Raw genomic sequence first — 21,732 nt, 5'->3', positions numbered from 1 at the left:
AAATATATTGATTGGGGAGGCTGTAATAAATGATCAAACTCAGTGAAATTTCCCTGCGTTTAAGATAAGATTATCTTGGGGGGGAACGCCCAGATAAGATCTTTTGAATAGAACCCCTCGATCTATATGTTTTTATAATTCATGTATAAATTAAAGTATCCTAGATGGAAACAGGCAAATCCAGAGTCAAATCCAGATGGATTTTAAAGCTGGGTATGTACAGTTTTGCACAAGACGTCAGCGTTTTTTGTGCAGATGAAATTTTTTCAAAAAAATTCGCACGTAAAACTGCTTGCATTTGGACCTTTTTTTAAAGATCACGTACAAATTTGTACGAAAAGTTCATCTGCGAAAGCACTGTGATGTCTCGCATTCTACAAATACCTTTGGGGTGTGCCAGTGTGTTCTACGATACTTTGGTGATAATTTTGAAGCGCTTCGTGGTGCAGATGAAACTATGGGAGTTTTTAAATAAAAGGAATTACGCTTATAAAAAATTATTCAAAAGATTCATTTTTATTTCAGAAACAGAACGTGGCTCAGCAAATTAATCAACACTTGCGGCTTCTGTAGTAGAATAATTACACATAATATCCATTATAACCCACAAAGGAGAGTAAGAGGTAAAATTCAAGAAGAATGAACAAAATTACAGGATGTTTATATTCGTAGTATAACTAGTATAGTAAGGAAGAGTAGGCGGTTACCTCACTTTTTCTCCTTGAAATGATCTAAACACACCAAGCGTTACAAACTTCAAACCTGTCGTGGTGGTGAAGGCTTTCCACCAGGTCATTGTACTGCCTAACGCAACACTGAGGATTTCTCCTGGTTTCTCCGGCCGCCAGTACACTCTAAATGTCTTACGAAGAAATTTCTCTTAATACGAAGGAAACGGCGCAATCTCATCCCAGAAACGTGACATCACGTTGAATGAATGTGACAAAATGTCACGTTCCTTTGAACATTGTGTCACATTCGTTTGGACGTCAATTAGCCATAAATTAACTTCTTTACGTTCAAATGGATGTGACACAATGCTCAAACGAACGTGACATTTTGTCACGTTCGTTTCAACTTGATGTCACGTTCCTGGAATGAGCGCAAGCAAAATACGAAGGGGTTTTTTTCTTGGTATTATGAATTTGAATCCTACAATAAAAAGGATAAAAAGATTCACTTTACGAAGAGACATTGCTTCGTATTATGCTTGCGCCGAATTCACTGCGAATAACATGGGTCAAATCTCATTTTAAGACATTTAGAGTGTGCTCTCCCCACTCGTGTTAAATTTTTCAGAATGTCAGAAACCTGTCCGAAAACCTGATCAAAATTCGCGCACCCCATTCTGATATGCTGTAGGACCTGGTCATCAATAATAAACTTTTCAGAATCTCAGCTTTCAGAGGTGCGCGAAATTTGATCAGGATTTCAGACATGTGACATTCTGACTAAATTTACACGTAAGCCGCGGTCGCGCCCGTGTCTAGAACTTTTCCAATTCGACCTCGTCACACTTCTCGCACTGCACCTTGGCGCCCGGCAGCACGCGCCGCACCGCGGACACCTGTGCACGGCAGGCTGACTCGGAGTGGTCGACGTCAACCCTCCACAGCACGATCCTGTACACGCGAAGGCCGCACTCCCTCAGCAGGGCGTCCAGGTCGTCGCACACTCTAGGCCACTGCCCATCCCCTGGAGTGCCGATGCTCATCCACAGCACCTCCAGCGAGGCACTGTGGGCCTGCAGCAGGGAGATCAGGGTGGCCCGAGGAAGTTTGTAAACGCGCAGCCGCCTGAGTCCGCCTCCTGGCAGGGCGGGCACCAAGGGGGGCTCATTGTCCAGGGCACCGTCAATAGACCACAAATCCATCCGCCGCAGTCTCGGCATGGCGTCCGCACGGGGAGCAATCATGTAAAGCTCCTCCAGCGTCGGGGTGGCACTCCCAAGTATGTCCCGGACCCAGGCAAGGTCAGCGTGGCACCAAACGTTGTCCATCCGGCGCACCTGCAGACAGACGGCGTCAACGGTGCGGTCAGTGAGAGTAAAAATGGGACAATGTCAGTACACTGATCAAACGCTTTGAACATAGCACGTATGGTGCTGTGGTGCAATGCATTGAGACAGCGCACCACGTGCAATGCCGCAGCCTATAGGCTAATGCATGAATACGCAGGCAGTGCACTCAGGGTTCTATAAACGTGAAAAATATTTTTTTTTAAAGTGAGATTAAAAGGATTTTTTGTTTTGTTTTTTTAGGCACGAAGTAGCATTATCACTTGTATGAAATTTGGCAGCATGTCAGAAACATGTCTGAAATCCTGATTAAAATTCGTGCACCTCTGAAAGCTGAAACCCTGCAAACTTATCCTGATATTGAAGGCCTGAGTTCTGCAGAATGTCGGAATAAGTTCTCAGCTTTCGGCACCAGGACATGAGCCCCGTACCGTTTGAGCCCCGATCGTCTGGGCTTAAGGTGGGGCTCAACTCAGGCTTAGGTTGGGGCTCAAGACGGGGCTCAGACCATCGAGGCTCAAACGGGACGGGGCTCATGTCCTGTATGCCCAGCTTTCAGAGGTGGGCGAATTTCGATCAGGTCATTTCAAGTGCAATTCAAGCAAAATTTAATGATTTCCCGCAAGGAGCTCTGTTTCTGCAACCATCTACTCCCACCACCGCCATTTATTCAAACAATTTTCAAGTCAATATATTTTTCCGTTTTGTTTAAAAGAAAAAAAAGCTGTTATTTTCAATAGATTTTGTTTTTCGAAAGAAATTTTTTTTGCTCTTTTTTTGGCTAATTACACTTTATGTGCAATGCAAAAGTATTGCACCAATTACACTCCCATCCCAGGAACGTGGCATCACGTTCAAACGAATGTGACAGAATGTCACGTTCCTTTGAACGTTGGTGGACAAGAAGCCAGACTCACCCCATTCTGCCGCACGCGGGCCAGAATGGCCGCCTTCTCGACTTCTCCTTTTCCCGGATGAGCCTGACTGATTTTGAACAACTCGATCTCCTGAATGAGGTCTTGGGGTCTAGGCGGAGGGCGCGCCTCCTCTTCAGGCTGGTTCTGGGCTGGAGTCTGTTGGCAAATCATTTCAAGCGTTTAATTTGACTGGTGCTAAAAATCTTCGCTGTTCTCTCAACTCGTCACGTTTTTTTTCGACACGATCCAAATATTGCATGGGGTACTGCCGCACCTTGTGGATGAGGCCGTGGCGGTGCAGGTGCAGAACGAGCGCGTCGAGCAGGCTCCGGCCTGCGCCCAGGTCGCCCCTCCACTCGGTGCCGCCCTGGTGCCGCAGCGCGCACTCCATGCCCTCCAGCAGGCTGGCCGCGTCCTGCAGCTGCTGCAGGCCCTCCGGCTGGCCGGCCTCCAGGTCGCCGCCCTCGTCCACCGCCGCGCGCAGCTCCCCGGTGGCCTTCTGGACCTGCCGCAGTCTGGCCCGCCACTCCTGCAGCAGGCCCTCCACGGCGTCCTTGGCGTCCTCGAGCGTCCGCACCGCCTTGGACGCCGCCGTGGCCGCGTCCTCCAGCTGCTGCAGCGCCCTGTCAAAACTGTTTCCAATTTTCATTACAAATCTGCAAGAGGGGTTCCTTGTCAAGACGCCCCGTGGTTCGGATCAACCCTTGTCGAATTCCTTCTCCCTTTTTAGAAACGGTCGTTTTCAAATTTGGATCATTCAATTTCTTGGCTCAGAAACTTTTGTCCGTTGCAGGGTTCTCGCATCGCCTCTCTTAACGTGCATGCAAATTTTAAACCAAATTAGAGATTAATGTGGTTTTTCAGATCAAGCACCAAATTTTAAAAACTCTTTGGACATCTTGTGTATGACTGACTTTAATTTACCTGTTTCGTTTCTTCCGAGACTTAAGCAAATAATGCAGGTTCACAATTGGTTGACTATACCTGGGAGTTGAACCCGAAGAGTCACTGGGCTGCGAAGGTCTCGACTGCTGCTTGTTAGCCCAGTCGAGTATGGAAAAGTTGTCAGGCAATTTGGCTGGGTCGCTGAAGCCCTGAGAAAAATCACCAAAGTTTAGAAATCGAATAAAATTTCGAATCCGAGGTCGAACTTAGCCAGCTCGACACCAAATTGAAAACTGCATAGGATTCGATTAGGTACCGAAGTAATCGCACATCCCTACAATCAATTCCGCATTTCATGTCATTAAATTCGGCCGCGCACAGAAAGAAGTCTTCCAAGTAATTATAGCTTTGTCATACGAAGAAAACGAAAGTTTTGCAAAATCAGTCAAGAAATAGAACGCATCACCAAACGTGGTGTATAGGTTGTCTGCACGAGGAAAGGTGGTCTATGTCGTCTCAACACTATAAGTGTGGTGCAGACGAGGGTGCAGACCACTTCGCGCCTCGGGCTTCATAAAAGTAGACCGCGTTTGTGATGTATGGTGTGCAATGACCACATCATTTGATGCGGGCAAAATGACACTCATCGAAAGGACCCTATCTTGCGTGAGGTGGCAGACTTTCTACTCACTTTGCGGCACTTTGGACACAACCTTTGCTGCAGACCCTCCAGGCAGTGGCTGCAGACGGTGTGGCCGCACGGCAGGCTCTTGGGTCGCCTCGCGGCCACGTCGAACTCATCCATGCACACGGGGCACTCCATGATCGGTGTCTGCAGCAGGGTGGTAGAAGTTCTGAGCAGGCACACCAAGACAAAAGGTCAATGTCTGGGACTGAAACTTTGGTTCCTGCTTTAAGATGGCCTGTTTACACCGCCACTGAGCGCCAGGGCCACCACCCACCACGCCACAAAAAACCCGCATAGAACACATACCAACCAAAACAGAGCAATCCAACACAGGCAAAATATTCGCTTGGACTCCGCACAATCAACACGACGCGTCGTGGCGTGACCTCTCTCCTCGGAGGAAACTGAGGGACTGCCAAGGTGCAGCCGCGGCCGCGCGTCCGCCATGCATATCGCATTACACCAGTCACAGCAGAAGTCAGATGCCAGGCTGCCGGTGGGGGGGGGACAGTGAGCGACTTGGCCAGCAGACTGAGAGTCGTCCTCGTCGCTCTGTCTCTCTCGCCCTCGTGGGGCGTCCGGTATAGTTGCGAGAGAGACAGAGCGACCAAAAGGACTCTCGGAATGAGTCGCTGCGGTGTGAGGAGGCCGGGCGGGGGGCCCGCAATATTCACGTCGCTTAGTTGGCGCCCACGATGAAATATGTGGCTTTATGCGTTGGAGCCACCCGTGTGTGTGTGTGTGTGTGTGTGTGTGTGTGTGTGTGTGTGTGTGTGTGTCGCGGGCACGTGTTTAGCCTACCCCGGGCAGCCCGGCGTGCTCGGCAGGGGGTGCATGGCAGCGCTCTGGCATTGTACACGCCTTTCGGTGTGGGCATGTGGCCTGCGGTCCGCGAATCTTCTCTCTCTCTCTCCCTCTCTTTTCTCGCTGGGGCCCCCTTTCCCAGCGGCACACACACACTCACACACGCGCGCGCCCGCACACACACACACACACACACACACACACACACACACACACACCGATAGCGTGCGCGGCCCACCGCCGTGGCTGCCTGGTTGGCGGGACCTTGCCCCGCTGCTCGCCATACGCCTTGAGTGGCAATTCGGAGTCCAGCCGGGCCTGGCTGCCTGGCTGCAGACCGATTCCGAGAGTCGTTTTCGTCGCTCCGTCTTTGTCGCACTCATGGGGCGACCCGCAAAGGCGCGAGAGAGACAGAGCAACGAAACGGACTTTCGGAATCAGTGACTGACTGGCTGGCGGGGCCCGGGCCCGGGCCCAGCGCTGTGCCCCGGCCCTCTTGATTATGTTTCCCCCCGATGGAAACTGAACGGGCGGAGCGTAATTTTGGCAATTAGGCACCTGCTGCCTCGGCCTGGTCGTCCTGCAGTGTGGGGCCGCCGCCACACTGTGGCCCGTGACATCCCTCCAGGGGATGGTGCGCCGTGCCGTGTCGTGTGTACCGCGGGAGTCTCCAATTAAGTTTGGCTGCAAATCAGATTCTGCCGGGCAACTCCCTGTATCGACCATGGCGGTATTGTTGTAGCACGGAGCTCCGCAACACACACACACACACACACACACAGCGACACACACAAGCACACACACTCACACACACACCTTCGTGGCTGCCCGCCGCCGGCTAGGCCGCGCGTACAAAAAGAATAGATTGGTGATTTTTTTCCGGTCTGGGTTTATTTTGCAAAGCCGTGTGTCTGGCGGGTGCGAGGTGGTTGCCCAATCTGCCGAAGAGCTAATAGCCGAAATGCGCGCATCGCTTTTAGCGAGGTGCCACGGTGAGGTGGGGCGGGGCGGGGCCTTCTAAATCGGCCGGGAGGCTTTTGAACACTGCGGGGATGAGAGAGGTTTTTCCCGGAACGCCACGCCGCGTTTTATGGAATAACGAGTCGGCCGGTGAAGGCAAAACAAGAGCCGCCACACTGGAAGCGAAAGCCGGCCAAAGGGACGCCCGAAAGCGGAAAGAAGCCGCAGAAAGCTATCATCGCGTAATACTCCACCCCCCCTCTCTGTCTCTCTCTTTCTCTCTTTCTCTCTCTCTCTCTCTCTCTCTCTCTCTCTCTCTCTCTCTCTCTCTCTCTCTCTCTCTCTCTCTCTCTCTCGTGCACGAGCGCGCTCTCATTTGCGGCTGTCCTCTAATTGGTGCGCCTTTGTCCGGCTCGCTCTGTCTCTCTCGCACCCTTTCGGAACGGTGAGTGCGAGAGAGACAGAGCGACGAAAGCGCCGTTCGGAAACGCTCTTTTGACCGCGGCTGCGGCGGCTTTGAAATAAACGCTTTGAAAGGGAGCATCGCAGGCAGCCTGCCGCGCTTCCCCCGCGGCCACTCTAGAAACTGAAGAGAGTGCATGGCATGCTCCTCCTAGGAGTCAACCACAAGGCACACTCTTCCCAAGAGCATGCTTTCAAGCACTCTCCTTGCTTCCCGCGCGGAAGAATCTGCAGTCTGAATTGTACCCAGGAACTGATGTCGCACCATACTTTGAAGTGAAGTGCAAGCATGCTCCTGGGAAGAGTGTGCTTGCCAAGCATGCTCCTGGGAAGAGTGTGCTTGCAAGCATGCTCTTGGTAAGAGTGTGCTTTGTGGTTGACTCCTAGGAGGAGCATGCCATGCACTCTCTTCAGTTTCTAGAGCAGGTACCGCAAGGGGAAGGCCTTCGCCGCCGACCGCCGGTGTGTGAAACCGCTTCGCCTCACGGCCACAGCCACCACGGCCTCGCGGCCAGAACAAGAATTTGAGCCTTAGCAGGCCTCCACCTCCGACTCAAAGCCTCTGCCCAGAAAGCCGTTTCAAGTTCCAGGCTCACGGCCTCCGCCGCCGCACAGTGGGCTAGAAGATCGTTGGAGGCGACCAAAATTCTAGACGCGTTTTGAGCTTCAGAGTCGCTGAACAGGGCTCGAAACGCGAGTCGAAACGAGCGTGTGACCCTCACCAATGGATTCCTCGTTCGGAGAACAATCCATTGGTGGTGTCACACGTTCGGTTTGAGTCCCATTTAGCGACTTTGGAACTCATAACGAATTTTGGCCGCCTTCGCCGGTCTACTGGCCCACTGTGTGCCCTTTTGTGTTCTGCGATACGAGAACATGCAACTGATTCCGAGTGTCGCTTTCCTCGCTACGGCCGAAATGTTTGCGGTTTAATTCGCATCCCGCGTCAAGCTGGCTGGAAAAGTCCAAGTTGGATGGCGCGGCGGCTGGGCCTCCGCCCCCGTGTCGTGCCGTGCCACGCCCTGCCAAGCCACGCCGTGCCGCGCTGATTCAGTGCGCCACACCAATTAATTCACAAGTCCAGCTCAGCATCAGTGGCTTCCACGTTTCCAGGCTCGTCGGCTTACCCGCAGCTTTTCTCCTTTTCGCCGGGACGAGCAAACACCCCTCCCTCTCCCTCCTCTCCCTTCTCTCTCCTTTCAATTCTCTCTCTCTCTCTCTCTCTCTCTCTCTCTCTCCCTCTCTCTCTCCCCCCCCCTCCCGCCCCCTTTCCTCCCCCGTGTCATACATACTGGGATGGCCGGGATAGCTTTCGGAAACGGTGGTCGCGGTCCACCCGCCCACGCCCCCCTGTAGACTGGTTCCGGAGAGTCGCTTTCGTCGCTCTGTCTCTCTCGCACCTCTACGGGACGCCCCACGAGTGCGAGAGAGACAGAGCGACGAAAACGACTCTCGGAATCGGCCTCCCGTCTGACCGCGCTCTGGCCTTTTTGTCCGCACTTTTTTGTTTTCGTGAATGAACTGTTTCTCCGTTTTTATTCTTCCTTTTTTGACGCGCCGCTTGTCCGTTTAATTTCTTTTTTCCTCTCGTCATCCGTGTACCGTATCTGCTCTTCTGGGCCGTTTGGGTCGTTTTTATTTTTGCACATCGCGCGCCGTCATCGCACGGTCTGCTGGTGATGTGGGGGAAATGGGGGTTTAATGTGGCGGTCGGGATGCTTCATGCAGTATCGCCCGGACCAGTGCTCTCCGTCGCCTTTTCCTCTTCCCGAACTTTATTAACTTGCTTGCTGAGTGACAGACTGCCTGTCTGCCTATCCAGCTGTGTCTGCACTGTGAAACCAGCCGAAGAGAAGTGGACACTTGAAAGGCGGAGGTGTGAAATTGGCAGTCTCCGCGGGGCCGCAACTGCTTCTTGCCACTGCCTCTGCTTCTAACTTCCTTGGTACGTCTTAATTGCAAAACTGTTGGCTGGGATCGACAGTCAAAGCTAGCTGATTTAACAATCATGTGCTAAAAAGTACTTTTCTCTGTAAGGCCTAAAATAGTTTGTAAGGTTTTCTCAGTGCACCGACTCGCGACACTCTTCCCATTCCGTCAAGAACTGGTGGCAGATGTCTTGGTCTACGCGGGCTTCTGCAGGATGTGGATTTCCACCGTCATGCAAGCTTCACACTCTTAAAACCTTACGAAGTATTTTGAGCATACATATAACAAACTAAAATACTTTGTTATACGAAGAAATAGTTTGTAAATTACGAAGTATTTTCTTTGTAAGCTTACGTATGCTCAAAATACTTTGTTATACAAACTACTTTTCTTTGTAAGGCCCAAAATAGTTTGTAAGGTTTTCTCAGTGCAGCCTGTCGGTAACCCGATACCAGGCGGAAGCGGTAGCGCCCGTAGACCATGGTGGGGACGTTGGGGAACACAAAATTGACGGGCTTGTTAGTCGACTCGTACAAAGCCAGCAGAAAAAGCTTATTTTTAAAACGTTATAAAGGGTGCGTAGCTGACAATGAAAGAAACTACTTTTTTGACCCCAACCCGAGTTCCAATACCTAGTCATCATCATCATCATCATCATCATCATCATCATCATCATCATCATCATCATCATCATCATCATCATCATCATCATCATCATCATCAGCGCTGGCAAGTGAAAAAAAATGACAAAACTTGATGCCAGGAGGGGAAAGGAAGTGCATGGCGAAACCGGTTTAAGGGAGACATGTTGACAAATGTTTTCTCCTAGAATCAACTTACCGGTGGTACGACGCACGGTGAACTTGGCTTATAGTACAAAAGTTGCCGGGCAAAATCTGGGATGTTCTTGGTGAGCACTGTGCAGCCGTGGTCCGGGAACTTGAAGACAAACGCATTTTCCTTCCACATGTTGTTGTTCCAAATGTCCATTGTAATATGCAGCTTACATGAAAAAAGAAAACATACTATTTTGTGAATTCTTTCAAGTGTGTGTTACGAAAGAAACACACTTGATTAATACGTAGTTTTTTAATGCACAAGCTTCCCACAAAGCTGAGCACACAACACACCTATCTGTTTGCTTAGTGCACACTTAGAAATACATGATTTGCTGAACCCATTTAAATGGGTACTTTTCATGCATCCATTTCGTCCAACCCATTCTGATGGGTCTAACGTCTAACCCATTCCTATGGGTCCAATCCATTCTTATGGGTCCAACCCATTCTTATCGGTCCAACCCATTCTTATGGGTCCAACCCATTCTGATGGGTCGAACCCATGAAATGGGTGCATGAAAAGTACCCATTTAAATGGGTTGCACCCATAATGGGTCTGACCCATCGCAAAGTGTCCAAAGTCAGACCTGACTTTGTATTAGTTCTTTTACAAACAAGACTAGTCTGACCTCCATGAACGTCACAAACTAAACTTTCGACGCTGAACACAACGGTGCTGTCGGATTTGGCCTAGCTGCCGTAGTTTACAAGTTAACCTTAATAGGTGTGTAGCGGGTTTGCCTACCTAATTGGACCACATTTTTGCCTACATCGCAGGCCTGTCGCAAGCACCGTTTCGTATCGGCCTTTGATTGCCCTGCTGTCCTGTCCAGCCTTACCGACGGGCACGGCGGCGGAGGGGGTCGGGGCACCGCAGAGGGGCAGCGCACTGGCATGGCACACGCAGTGCGCGCAGAAGGGGTCGTTTTGAATCGCAAATGCCTCGTGCGACACAACTTGCAGGTGCCGTCCTGGGCCTGAAAGAAGGGGAGGGGGGAGAGAGAAAGGGGCAGAGCAAGGTGAAGGGGAGCGGGGACGGGAACGGGGAGTTGAAGAAGAGGTGAAAGGGGAAGGGGGAAGGGGTGGGGCAGATCAGTGGCCGGACACTACCTGGGAGGGCCCGAGACGGTCTCAAAGGGCCTGCACTGAAAGGGAGGCTGAAAGGGATCGGAGGAAATTGGCCGATGTCTGCCATGTTTGCCGTCCGCCCGACTGGCTTGGACTGGCTCCGTAGTGCCGCACGGCTGCCTTGTCCTCCACCGTGCGCGCTGAGACGCCGTCCTCCCGGACCTGGCCGACTCCTTGACGCTGGCGCGTCGGCCACTTCGATGGGCTCTCGGACAGCACAGCAGTTTGCGCAAGCTCTCCAGACAGATTGCGAGGGTCGTTTCCGTCGCTCTGTCTCTCTCGCACCTAAACGGGATGCCTCATGAGTGCGGGAGAGACAGAGCGATGAAAACAACCCTCGGAGCTCGGTGGCGGTGTCCTCGGCTCGCTTGCGCGAGGACCTACTTGGCGCTGGTCGGTGGGATTTACGTGCTTCGAGGCGCGCTTATCATCGTCGCGGCTTCGCGTGACGCCGTGGCGTGTCGGGGCGTGGCGGGGCGTGGTGCTTCTGCGGTGCGGCCGAGGATTATCCCACCGCCATTGCCCATTCCGCGGCACTCAAAGGGACGTAAAGCAGTCCGCCACCTCTGGGGGCCGCTCGTTTTGGACGCCGTCGAGGACGCCGCCGCCGTCGAGGACGCCGCCGCCGTCGAGGACGCCGCCGCCGTCGAGGACGCCGCCGCCGTCGAGGACGCCGCCGCCGTCGAGGACGCCGCCGCCGTCGAGGACGCCGTCGCCGTCGAGGACGCCGCCGCCGTCGAGGACGCCGCCGCCGTCGAGGACGACGCCGCCGTCGAGGACGCCGCCGTAGGGACGTGCCGTGACTGTGACGGTCTTGGCGGGCGGCTACATCATAGGGGCACGTCAGCTTGGACGTACCTCAGCGGGGGCATTGCCTTAGGTTCGTGTCTGGTTTTTGAAGGCTCGTCCGGATGTCTTCTGGGGGCCCTTTTCGGGGAATATTCTTCGGAGGGCGTGGCCGGGAGAGAGCGTCGCCCGGACGGACGCAGGACGTGTGGTGGTGGCTCCGCTTTCCGCGGGGGCTTGACGAATGTACCGAGGGGATTCGCCACCGGCCGCGCCACGCTTGCGGAGTCGCAGACGGTCGCAGACGGCCGCAGGCGGGGCGGAGCCGAGAGTAAGAATGGAGCGAGCAAAGCTTCTTTGGGTAAGTCCAACAGAGGGCTCCCGCCGAGCTCCGGCCACACACACACACACATGCACTTACACGCAGAGGCCCCCCGCCTTTCGCAAAGTGCTCAAAGTTGAACCGACTGCCGCGCGCTGCGCGCCCCTTGTACCGTGGTGTGATTTTCCTAGTTTTCCCAGAGCCAGACATGGTTGTTAGAGCCCGCCCGGTGCGGCTGGCGGTTGGCAAGACCCTCCAAGGAAAGCCTCGGCCCGCCCCGCCCCGCGCCGTCTGCCTGGCGGGACAAGAACAACCGACAACAACAACTCCTGAGCCCGCTGAGGTAGGAGCGAGAGTGAGCGAGCGAGACGCGAGACGCGTGCTTGTTGCGGAAGCTTTCACGTCCACCACGCCATCCTCTCTCTCTCTCTCTCTCTCTCTCTCTCTCTCTCTCTCTCTCTCTCTCTCTCTCTCTCTCTCTCTCTCTCCTTTCCCTCTGCCCGGCTTTCCTGCTTCTCTTCGGGGCTTTGTGAAGCTCGTCGGAAACTGCTTGACGGAGACGCGCACTCTCTACACCGGGATCCCCGGATCCCCTTCCGCGCAGGAAGCGGGTACCGACCCGGTCTGCGGACTGATTCCGAGAGTGGGCTTCGTCGCTCCGTCTCTCTCTCTCTCTCTCTCTCTCTCTCTCTCTCTCTCTCTCTCTCTCTCTCTCTCTCTCTCTCTCTCTCTCACGCACCTGCGCAGGGCGCCTCATGAATGCGATAGAAACAGAGCGACGACCCGACTTTCGGATTCAGTCTGCAGCAATCTGCCTTACAGTGGGGTGGGTTAAGGGAGCGTCAACTGCACGACAAAATGGCCAAGTTAAGTTGCTCTCTGAATCCATTGGTAAGAGCATGACGATAGCGGTAAAATTCGTAACCCCCCTCTTATTGGTGCTCTATGGACACGGCCAGAACAAAATTACCGCCAGTTTACCGCCCTTCGATTGAGAGTGTGTTCGCAGTGCAGTAAACGGGGAGCTTGACGAGCGCGAAAATAAAAGGGGCAACCTGACACGTTGAATTGAATCATCCAGAGTGACGCGCGTTGCCCGGGGCCCGGGCCCGGGCCGTCACGCAGCGAGCGCGGCGCCGAGACGAGCGCCCGCGGATTCGAGGGTGGGCAACACGCCGCGCGACCCGGCGCATTGGTTTGCCTACGGGGCACGGCTGTCGGGCAGCGTGGCAGGGTCGACATGAGCCCCATCCCGATTGAGCCCGGATGACCTGAGCCCCGGCCAGAGCCCCGTTTGAGCCCGACTTGAGCCCCGACTCGAGCCCCGACTGAGCCCCGATGGCCAGAGCCCCGACCTGAGCCCGGTTCGAGCCCCGACCTGAGCCCCGTTTGAGCCCCGCTTGAGCCCCACGCCAAAAAACTTCCATTTTTGAACTTTTTTAGTGAAGATATTGCAACTTTTTGGCGCGGGGCTCAAATGGGGCTCAAACGGGGCTCAGGTCGGGGCTCAAAACGGGCTCAGGTCGGGGCTCTGGCCATCGGGGCTCAGTCGGGGCTCAAGTCGGGGCTCGAGTCGGGCTCGGCCGGGGCTCTGCCGGGGCTCAGGTCATCGGGGCTCAATCGGGACGGGGCTCATGTCGACCCTGCCGGCAGCGTGGGGCGAGTGCACTGTGAAACCAAGAGTGGAGAACTCCGCACTGCATGGTGCGGATTACTTCTCCACACTTGGACGTGTGAAGTTTGCTGTCTCCACACTTCAAGTGTGGAGTAGCTCACAGAGCCGCTATGTCTCTTGGCAAGGTGCAAACGTGGAGAACTCCGCACTTGAAGTGAGGAGACTGCGCATACCCTGCGCTTCCACGTGTGCGGACACTGCAAATTCCACACACCTCCGCATTCCCGGTGTGGAATTCTCCTACACTCGTTTTCACAGTGCTCTGCCCCTCCGCGGCTCCGCCCCGAGGAGGGGCGTCGCGTCTAACGCACGTCCGGCCGACGGCCAGCGCACGTCCGCACGCATGCCGGGGCCAGGCCGGGGCCAGGCTGCAGCTCTCGTGGGGGCACTGGAAGGACTGGAGGGCTCACACAAGTGCCAACCCCACGCCTTTGCCACGCCTGCGTGTGTGTGTGTCTTTCTGTGTGTGTGTCTGTCTGTCTGTCTGTGTGTCTGTGTGTGCGTGCGTCTCTCTCTCTCTCTGTCTCTCTCTCTGTTTCTCTCTCACTCTCTCTCTCACTCTCTTTCTCTCTCTCTCTCTCTCTCTCTCTCTCTCTCTCTCTCTCTCTCTCTCTCTCTCTCTCTCTCTCTCTCTCTGTGTGTGTGTGTGTGTGTGTTCGCGGACGTGCGAGTGTGGCCTGCGAGCGGGCTGCGGCTGCTGCGTCAGGACCGGCCCGCTCGAGTGTGTATGCAGTGCGCCTCCCCTCCGATTCCCCCTCGGCCCTCGGCCCGCCCCTCTGTCCCCGGGCAAACCCTTGACGGCGAATATTTCTGCAGAAAAGGAACGCGAAACACGAATTCCGGATGGGAATGCCGGTGCCAACAAACACAATTGACTCTCAGGGGAAGTCGGGCGGGGGTCAGTGCCCCGCCACTCCGCCGCCGCCGGGCAGCGCTGTGCGGCGCAGGGGGGCTGGCTTCGAACGGTGCCTCGCCGCTCTGTCTCTCTCGCACTCACACGGGACGCCCCGCCCGTGCGCGTGAGTGCGAGAGAGACGGAGCCACTTGTTTCGGGATCAGCCAATCGTGATCGAGTTTCGCGTGTACTCCCCCGCCGTGCCGTCCAACTGGGTAGTGTTTGCCAGCGGACTGATTCCGAGAGTCGTTTTCCGTCGCTCTGTTTCTCTCACACCCGTGGTGGCGTCCGGTACAGGTGCGAGCGAGACGGAGCGACGGAAACTACTCTCGGAATCAGTCTGCTGAGCGACGCGAGCTGCGCTAATCGATGGGCACACAGTGTGTCCGCGCGGACACCACTCACGTTGCAAGCTGGTCGGCCAAGCCCCACTCCACCGTCCTCGACTCGAACCAATCGCGTGATGGCACCCACGGATTTGCCTTTGAGGCGAAGCATCACCTCTTGGTGGTCGTTACCATCATGCGAATGGCACGACGAGGCACATTGGACGGCTCCCACGGATTGCTTTTCAAACAAAGGACGAATTCGGACGAATGACATTTTCATCAGCTGGAAATACTAATGGCGAAATTCATCACAAAGTCTTGATATTTTGATCGCATGCTAATCTTCTACACACGTTGACAGCAATCTTCACTACAGGTTTGATGAAAATTGCGGAAAGAATAACTACCTTGAAACTGTCACCAAGTGGCTACCCAAATTTTGGCAGTGGCCCCGCACTACACGTGCTATGGCAGCCATCGCAGGCAGCGCGGCGCCGCCACCTTTAGCCTGCGTTAGCCTTCGCGATGGCCCACCCATAACCCCGACGGCGCTGCCCCGCAGACTGATTCCGAGAGGCGTTGTCGTCGCTCCGTCTCTCTCGCACTCGTGCGCGACGCCCCGGGAGTGCGAGAGAGACAGAGCGACGAAAACGACTCTCGGAAACAGTGTGCTGCCCCGCTCTACGGCGGCACTAGGCGGCGCCTTGCTCGAGCTTTGCTCTGCCTCCCCGCGGAATGAAGTACCGATAAAACAGAGAGGGCGCCACGCCCTGCCACGCCGCGCCCCGCCACGCCCTAACGCGCAGCGCCACGCCCCGCCACGCCACGCCACGCTCCGCCACACCACTCCACGCCGCGCCCCGCCACGCCCTAACGCGCGCGCCACGCCCGCACGCACGCCACGCTCCGCCACACCACTCCACGCCGCGCCCCGCCACGCCCTAACGCGCAGCGCCACGCCCGCCACGCCACGCCACGCCACGCTCCGCCACACCACTCCACGCCGCGCCCCGCCACGCCCTAACGCGCAGCGCCACGCCCGCCACGCCACGCCACGCTCCGCCACACCACTCCACGCCGCGCCCCGCCACGCCCTAACGCGCAGCGCCACGCCCCCGCCACGCCACGCTCCGCCACACCACTCCACGCCACGCCGCGCCACGCCACTCCCCGCCATGCACATGACCCTCCTCAGGTGGGACGTTTTTACGGCGGCGTGCGCGCGGAAGAGCCCCAACTAGATCTACTGGGGCTGCGGCGCGCGGCCGTGTGCCGATTGCTCGCGAGCGATTCCGAGAGGGCACGCTCTGTCTCTCTCGCACTCACGGCGCTCCCCGTCGGAGTGCGAGGGAGACCGCGCGACGACACAGCGACACTTCGGAATCATCGGTCCACTGGGGAACGGGGCGGCGTGCGCGGTGTGGCGCTTTGGCGGTGCGAGGGGCGGCGATGCAGTGTGGTTAGGGGCGGCGGACGCACTCAGGGTGGGGCGGAGCGGGGCGGGGCGCGGCGGGGCGGGGCGGGGTGAGGCGGGGCGGGTGGTCTGCACGGCGGCGGCACCTCTCACGGCGGTTAGCTGGCCCTGGAGGCTGAGGCTGGACCCCGGGACGGTCCGATCAGAGACGGCGGGTCACCGCGAGGCGGGGCGGGGCGTGGCGGGGCGTGGCGGGGCGGGGCGGTGTGGGGCGTGGCGATGGCGGGGAGCGGCCGCATGTTTTATGCAAGGGCCCCAAGGGCCCTCCACAGTATGCACCCTCGAGGTGGGCCGGGGTGGGCCGGTGCGGGACGCGAGGACTGCCCCCGAGTGGCGCCGTGTCGCCGCCGAACCCCACGACGGCCACCCCCACGACGGCCGCCACTGCGACAACCTCCCCGCAGGCAGACTGATTCCGAGAGTCGTTTCCGCCGCTCTGTCTCTCTCGCACTCACGGGGCGTCCCGAGTCGGTGGGAGAGAGACAGAGCGACGGGAACGACTCTCGGAATCGGTCTGCGGCCGACCACTCAATCATTCATACCCCCAAGTGCTACTCCCTGCTCGTCGCTACCCCCATTGCTCAGTGTCAAATTGCTGCCCCCTTCCTCTTCCGCCACCCGCCTTCAGATCTGGAGTGAGATATCTCCAGCCGCGCGCTGTCCGGCGTGGCGCCACGTCACCGCCGAGTCCAGCAGACTGCCTCCGAGAGTCGTTTTCGCCGCTCTGCACTGTGCGAAAAAACCACAGTGAATCCCGTTAATTTTTGTGCCGGAATTTACTGTAGTTCAGAACACAGGATATACTGTGCCTGGCTACAGTATTTACCGTACCTTGTACAGGATATTCCGTACTCCACTCCTGTGGTACAGTAAATCCCGTACAAAGTACAGTGGATCCTGTAAAAAAGGTACAGTAAATCCTGTACTCTGAACTACAGTCACAGCTGTACCAAACAGTACAGGATTTACTGTGATTTTTTCGCACAGTGTGTCTCTCTCGCACTCGTGGGGCGTCCCGCATAGTTGCGAGAGAGACGGAGCGACGAAAACGACCCTCGGAACCAGTCTGCAAGGGAGGGCGATGGCCGCGAGCCGTTTCGCGGCACTTTCATCCACTTTGAAAGTCTAATTAATTAGATTATTTTGCTTTTTCTTTGGCGGCCCATCTGATTGAAATGGGACGCCGCGGTTTCGGCCAACTTTGCGATTTCTCGGTTCGGCTGCGACGACGGGGAAGGGGAAGGGGGAGGGGTGCACCTTTTGATGCCGTTCGTCGTCGTCCACGGTGGTTTGAAGTGGCGGGGCGGGGCGGGGTGTCCCCAAGGCCCTCTCGTTCCGCAGCTGTAATGACCATATTACTGCGTCCATGACACACATTTATTTGATGAAAAGACAACTTTCTGCGCATTAAAACTTGTCCGGCTCTCAGAAGACGGATCCCCCGTCTTCGCCGCGCCGCGATGGAACGTGGAACAGGAAAAAGCGGCCGGCTTTGGCGCGCGGCGTCCGTGCCAGCCGCAGACTAAGTGTCGTTTTCGTCGCTCTGTCTCTCTCGCACCTACAGAGGACGCTGCATGAGTGCGAGAGAGACAGAGCGACGAGGACTTCTCGTAAAGAGTCTACAGCTCAGTTTGCCAAGTGATTCCGCGGACGACAGTTTTGTCGCTCTGTCCCTCTCGCACCTCCGACGCCCTGGGGGCACGCGCCGTGTGTGCGTCAGAGACGACAGAGCGACAAAACGTCTCTTCGCGTAAACAGCATCCCGGTGGGGCGGGCAAGCAGATAGCGCTGTTGAGCCGCCAGCAGGGCGGGCGTCTGGAACGTGGCGACTTTGTTTACCCAGCGGGTACTACACCCGCATGCCGCGCCGTGGGGTCAGCGGCCAGCCGACTGTCATCAGCGGGCCGCCTTCGTCGCTCTGTCTCTCTCGCACCTATATGGGACGCCCCACGAGTGCGAGAGAGACAGAGCGACGAAGGCGGCTCTCGGAAGCAGTTGACTGAGCCCGACATTCCGTCGCCATCTCTGTCGCACTCGCAGGGCGACCCGCAGGGAGTGAGAGAGACACATCGACGAGACGAACTCTCCAGAATCACTCGCTCGTAGACTGATGCGAAGGTCGTTTTCTTCGCTCTCTCTCTCTCTTACCTATACGGGACGTCCCATGAGTGCGAGAGAGACAGAGCGACGGAAAGGACTCTCGGAATCAGTCTCCTGGGTGGAGGCGTCGCTAGTTTGCCTGCGTGCTTCAACACGCTGTCTTCCTTCCCGCCGGCAGCAGATTTTAACTTTGTGCTCTCTCACCTTTGGCGCGCGATCCACCCTTTCTTTCTTTCTCTTTCTTTTCCTCTCCGGTCTCTCTGTGTGCTCACTCTAAATGTTGTACAGTGAAGATTCTCCATATTATGATGAAAATGTTCCATATTATGGTGGTGCAGCCGACTTCGTAACATACCATTGAGAATTCACTGTACCTCATACAGATTTTGATGAATTTCATTGGTATTATGGAGAAAATCTCCACCATATTATGTTGGTGCAGCCTTTCACCGTAAGACATTTACAGTGCTGTCGCCGCACGCTGGTGGCGGCGGCAGACTGCTTTGTGCTCGGTGTAACCTTCCTCGCCCTCTTCGTGTTGCAGGCCCCGAGGCTGCCCCCGAGCCCGTTCCGGACGCGGCGCCCGAGGCGTCCCCGGTGGGGCTGGGCTCCGCGCCGGGCTCCGGGCCCCACCCGGAGCTGGCGCCGCACGGCGAGATGCCGCTACCCGGCTCCGGCGGCTCCGTGTCCGGCTCCGTGTCCGGATCGCTGCGGGCGCCGCGCATCGTGGAGCACCCCGCCGACGTGGTGGTGCGCCGCAACGACCCGCTCACGCTCAACTGCAAGGCCGAGGGCCGGCCGGAGCCCGTCATCGAGTGGTGGAAGGACGGCGAGAGGTGAGTCCCTTCGGCCTGCACTGCAAGAAAAAGGGTTAATAGTACAACAAAAACTGTAGAATAGAAGTACAATATGGATTGTATAAAGTACAACGAGAATTGTACAAACCACAACGAGGCCTGGACTGCCCAGCACTCGCCATGCCGGTTCCATTGTACTTTGTACAACAATTGTTGTACTTTGAAAGTACAATAAATTCCTGATAACAAATTTGCCAGTAATTTGTGTACTTTTGCTGTGGTATTTTCTTGCAGTGTGGGCCTTCGGCAGGCCCCGTGTCGCAGCCAGCCAGAGACCGGCGCAGGTGCACTGCTAGAAAAAACCACAACAAAAGTACACAAATTTCTGGCAATTTTTTTTTATCAGGAATTTATTGTATTTTCAAGGTACAACAGTTGTTGTACAAAGTACAATGGAACTGGCATGACGAGTGCTCTGCAGCCCAGGCCTCGTTGTGGTTTGTACACGGTGAAAACGGAACCTGGTTTTCCCAGGAAGCCTATGGTAGAGACATAGGCGATTTCCAGGGAGTTCCTGGGAAAACCAGGTCCCGTTTTTACCGTGTACATTTCTTCTTGTACTTTATACAATCCCTGTTGTACTTTTTTTTGTACAGTTTTTGTTGTACTTTTGTTGTACTATTCACTTTTTCTTGCAGTGCAGAGACCGGCGCAGGCGGCAAAAACTCTAGATGTGCTGTCTTTAGTAGGAAGAGTGTGTTTTAGTTTTTCTAGTGTGACAAAGGTAGAGCTCTGAACGCGCTCGGCAGACTGATTCCGAGAGTCGTTTCCGTCGCTCTGCCTCTCTCGCACTCACGGGTGCCCCGTTTTGGTGCGAGAGAGACAGAGCGACGGTAATGACTCTCGGAATCAGTCTGCAGCGTGAGTCCACGGGTGCTGCAGACTGATTCCGCACAGTGCGGAGGGGCCCACCCGCATCACTCTGTCTCTCTCCCACACTGTGCGAAAAAAACACAGTGAATCCCGTTAATTTTTTTGCCGGGATTTACTGTAGTTCAGAACACAGGATTTACTGTGCCTGGCTACAGTATTTACTGTACCTGGTACCGGATATTCCGCACCGCACCCCACTCCTGAGGTACAGTAGATCCCGTACAAAGTACAGTAGATCCTGTAAAACAGGACAGTAAATCCTGTATACTCTGAACTACAGTGACAGCCGTACTAATCACTACAGGATTTACTGTGATTTTTTCCCACAGTGCACTCGTGGGGGTACTCTCGGTCTGTCTCTCTCGCAGCGGCCCCCCCGCACTGTGCGGAATCAGTCTGCTGTGCTGCTGCGCGGCTCGCTGCGCTGCGCGCCTGCGATTGGCGGCATGCCAGCCCGCCGCGCCGCCGCGTTGCCTACCGCGCGGGCTGACAGCGCCGCCAGCGCCAGCAGCCGCCGACACACCGGCAAACCAAGTGTGGTGAACTCCACACTTCCTGGTGCGGAGCGATTCTCCACACTTGGACGTGTGGAGTTTTCAGTCTCCACTCTTCAAGTGTGGAGTGGCTCACGAAGCCCCTATCTCTTGGCATGGTGCAAATTCGCATTTGTTAACGTGGAGAACTCCACACTCGAAATGCGGAAGTGTGGAATTTCCAGTCCCCACAGAGCTTGCTATCTCCTCGCTTCAAGTGTGGAGTTGTTTGGTTTCACAGTGTGTCGCCCTCCCCTTGTCCGCAGGGTGTCCGCCGCGCCGCACCGCGTGCTGCTGCCGGCGGGGTCGCTGTTCTTCCTGCGCGTGGCGAGCGGCAAGAAGGAGCCCGACTCGGGCGTGTACTGGTGCGTGGCCAAGAACGCCGCGGGGCAGACCAGCAGTCGCAACGCGTCGCTCCTCGTCGCAGGTAAGCAAGCACGGCCTGACGACGTCCTCCACCATCCCTTCTTGCAGTGCACAGTGGGCCAGAAGACCTGTAAAGGCGGCCCGAATCCCGAGCGCGTTTCGAGCTCCAGGGTCGCTGAATGGTACTCAAATCGAACGTGTGACCCCACCAATGTATTTCTCGTTTGGAGGGCAATCCATCGGCGGGGTCACACGTTCGGTTCGAGTACCATTTAGCGACTCTGGAGCTCGAAACGCGTCTACAATTTTGGCCGTTTCCACGGGTCTTCTGGCCCACTGCATAGTGGCGTGGCCTGTACCTTCGGTGACAGGGGTGGATCTAGATTTGTTTTCGGGGGGGGGGGGGGGGGAGAGCTCTTGCCTACCTCCAGATGGAGTGTAGCGCTTCTTGCCTGCCTTCAGGGCGGTGCTAGACCTGACGGGGAAAAGGAGGGGGGGGGGAGTCCAGTGTCCCCGCTGAGCACCCCCTCCCCCTTTCCCCTCTGCAGCCGCCACTGCCCGGCGACTTGGTAAAATTATGCCGCCCCTTGGAGTTTCGCCGGCCGGCTTGTGCCGCCGGGGCGCCGCCGCTGGCGCTGCACAGCTCGAACTGATTCCGAGAGTCGTTTCCGTCGCTCTGTCTCTCTCGCACTCGTGGGGCGTCCCGTCTAGGTGCGAGAGAGACGGAGCGAGCGACTCCCGGAAGGAGCGTGCCGCACGTGACGACCGCGTGCGGCCGCGCGACCACCCCCTGGGCGTCACTCGCAGACAACGCGCTGCCGTAAATAAACAAGTTTGGCGCGCTTTTTGGCGGCGGGGGCCCTGGCCGCCTCGCCCGCCTCGCTGCAGTGCGA

At 56.2% G+C, this 21,732-nt stretch overlaps 2 protein-coding genes across 2 annotated transcripts in view; one reads left to right on the top strand and one right to left on the bottom strand.

The window, feature by feature from the left end:
* Positions 1-490: 490 nt before the first annotated feature.
* Positions 491-4,916, bottom strand: LOC117651224. Its single transcript, XM_034395039.1, has 6 exons — positions 4,818-4,916; positions 4,511-4,673; positions 3,919-4,028; positions 3,209-3,566; positions 2,935-3,090; positions 491-2,008 (listed from the first exon to the last, which is right to left on the bottom strand). Exons 2-6 carry the CDS (start codon positions 4,640-4,642, stop codon positions 1,487-1,489), a joined length of 1,278 nt encoding a protein of 425 aa, XP_034250930.1. The 5' UTR covers positions 4,643-4,673; positions 4,818-4,916; the 3' UTR covers positions 491-1,486.
* A 9,345-nt stretch (positions 4,917-14,261) lies between these two features.
* The window catches only part of LOC117651223 (roundabout homolog 2-like), a 78,555-nt gene continuing 71,084 nt past the window's right edge, over positions 14,262-21,732 (top strand). The window contains exons 1-3 of the mRNA XM_034395038.1: positions 14,262-14,310; positions 18,755-19,046; positions 20,740-20,900. Of these exons, the coding sequence (XP_034250929.1) occupies positions 14,262-14,310; positions 18,755-19,046; positions 20,740-20,900 (502 nt within the window). The remainder of the gene's footprint in view (positions 14,311-18,754; positions 19,047-20,739; positions 20,901-21,732) is intronic.

Source organism: Thrips palmi, unplaced genomic scaffold (genome assembly GCF_012932325.1).
Source record: "Thrips palmi isolate BJ-2018 unplaced genomic scaffold, TpBJ-2018v1 HiC_scaffold_5, whole genome shotgun sequence".
Classification (NCBI taxonomy): Eukaryota; Metazoa; Arthropoda; class Insecta; order Thysanoptera; family Thripidae; genus Thrips; species Thrips palmi.
Note: the sequence above shows the minus strand (reverse complement) of the source record. Positions and strands in the feature narration are given on the sequence as shown.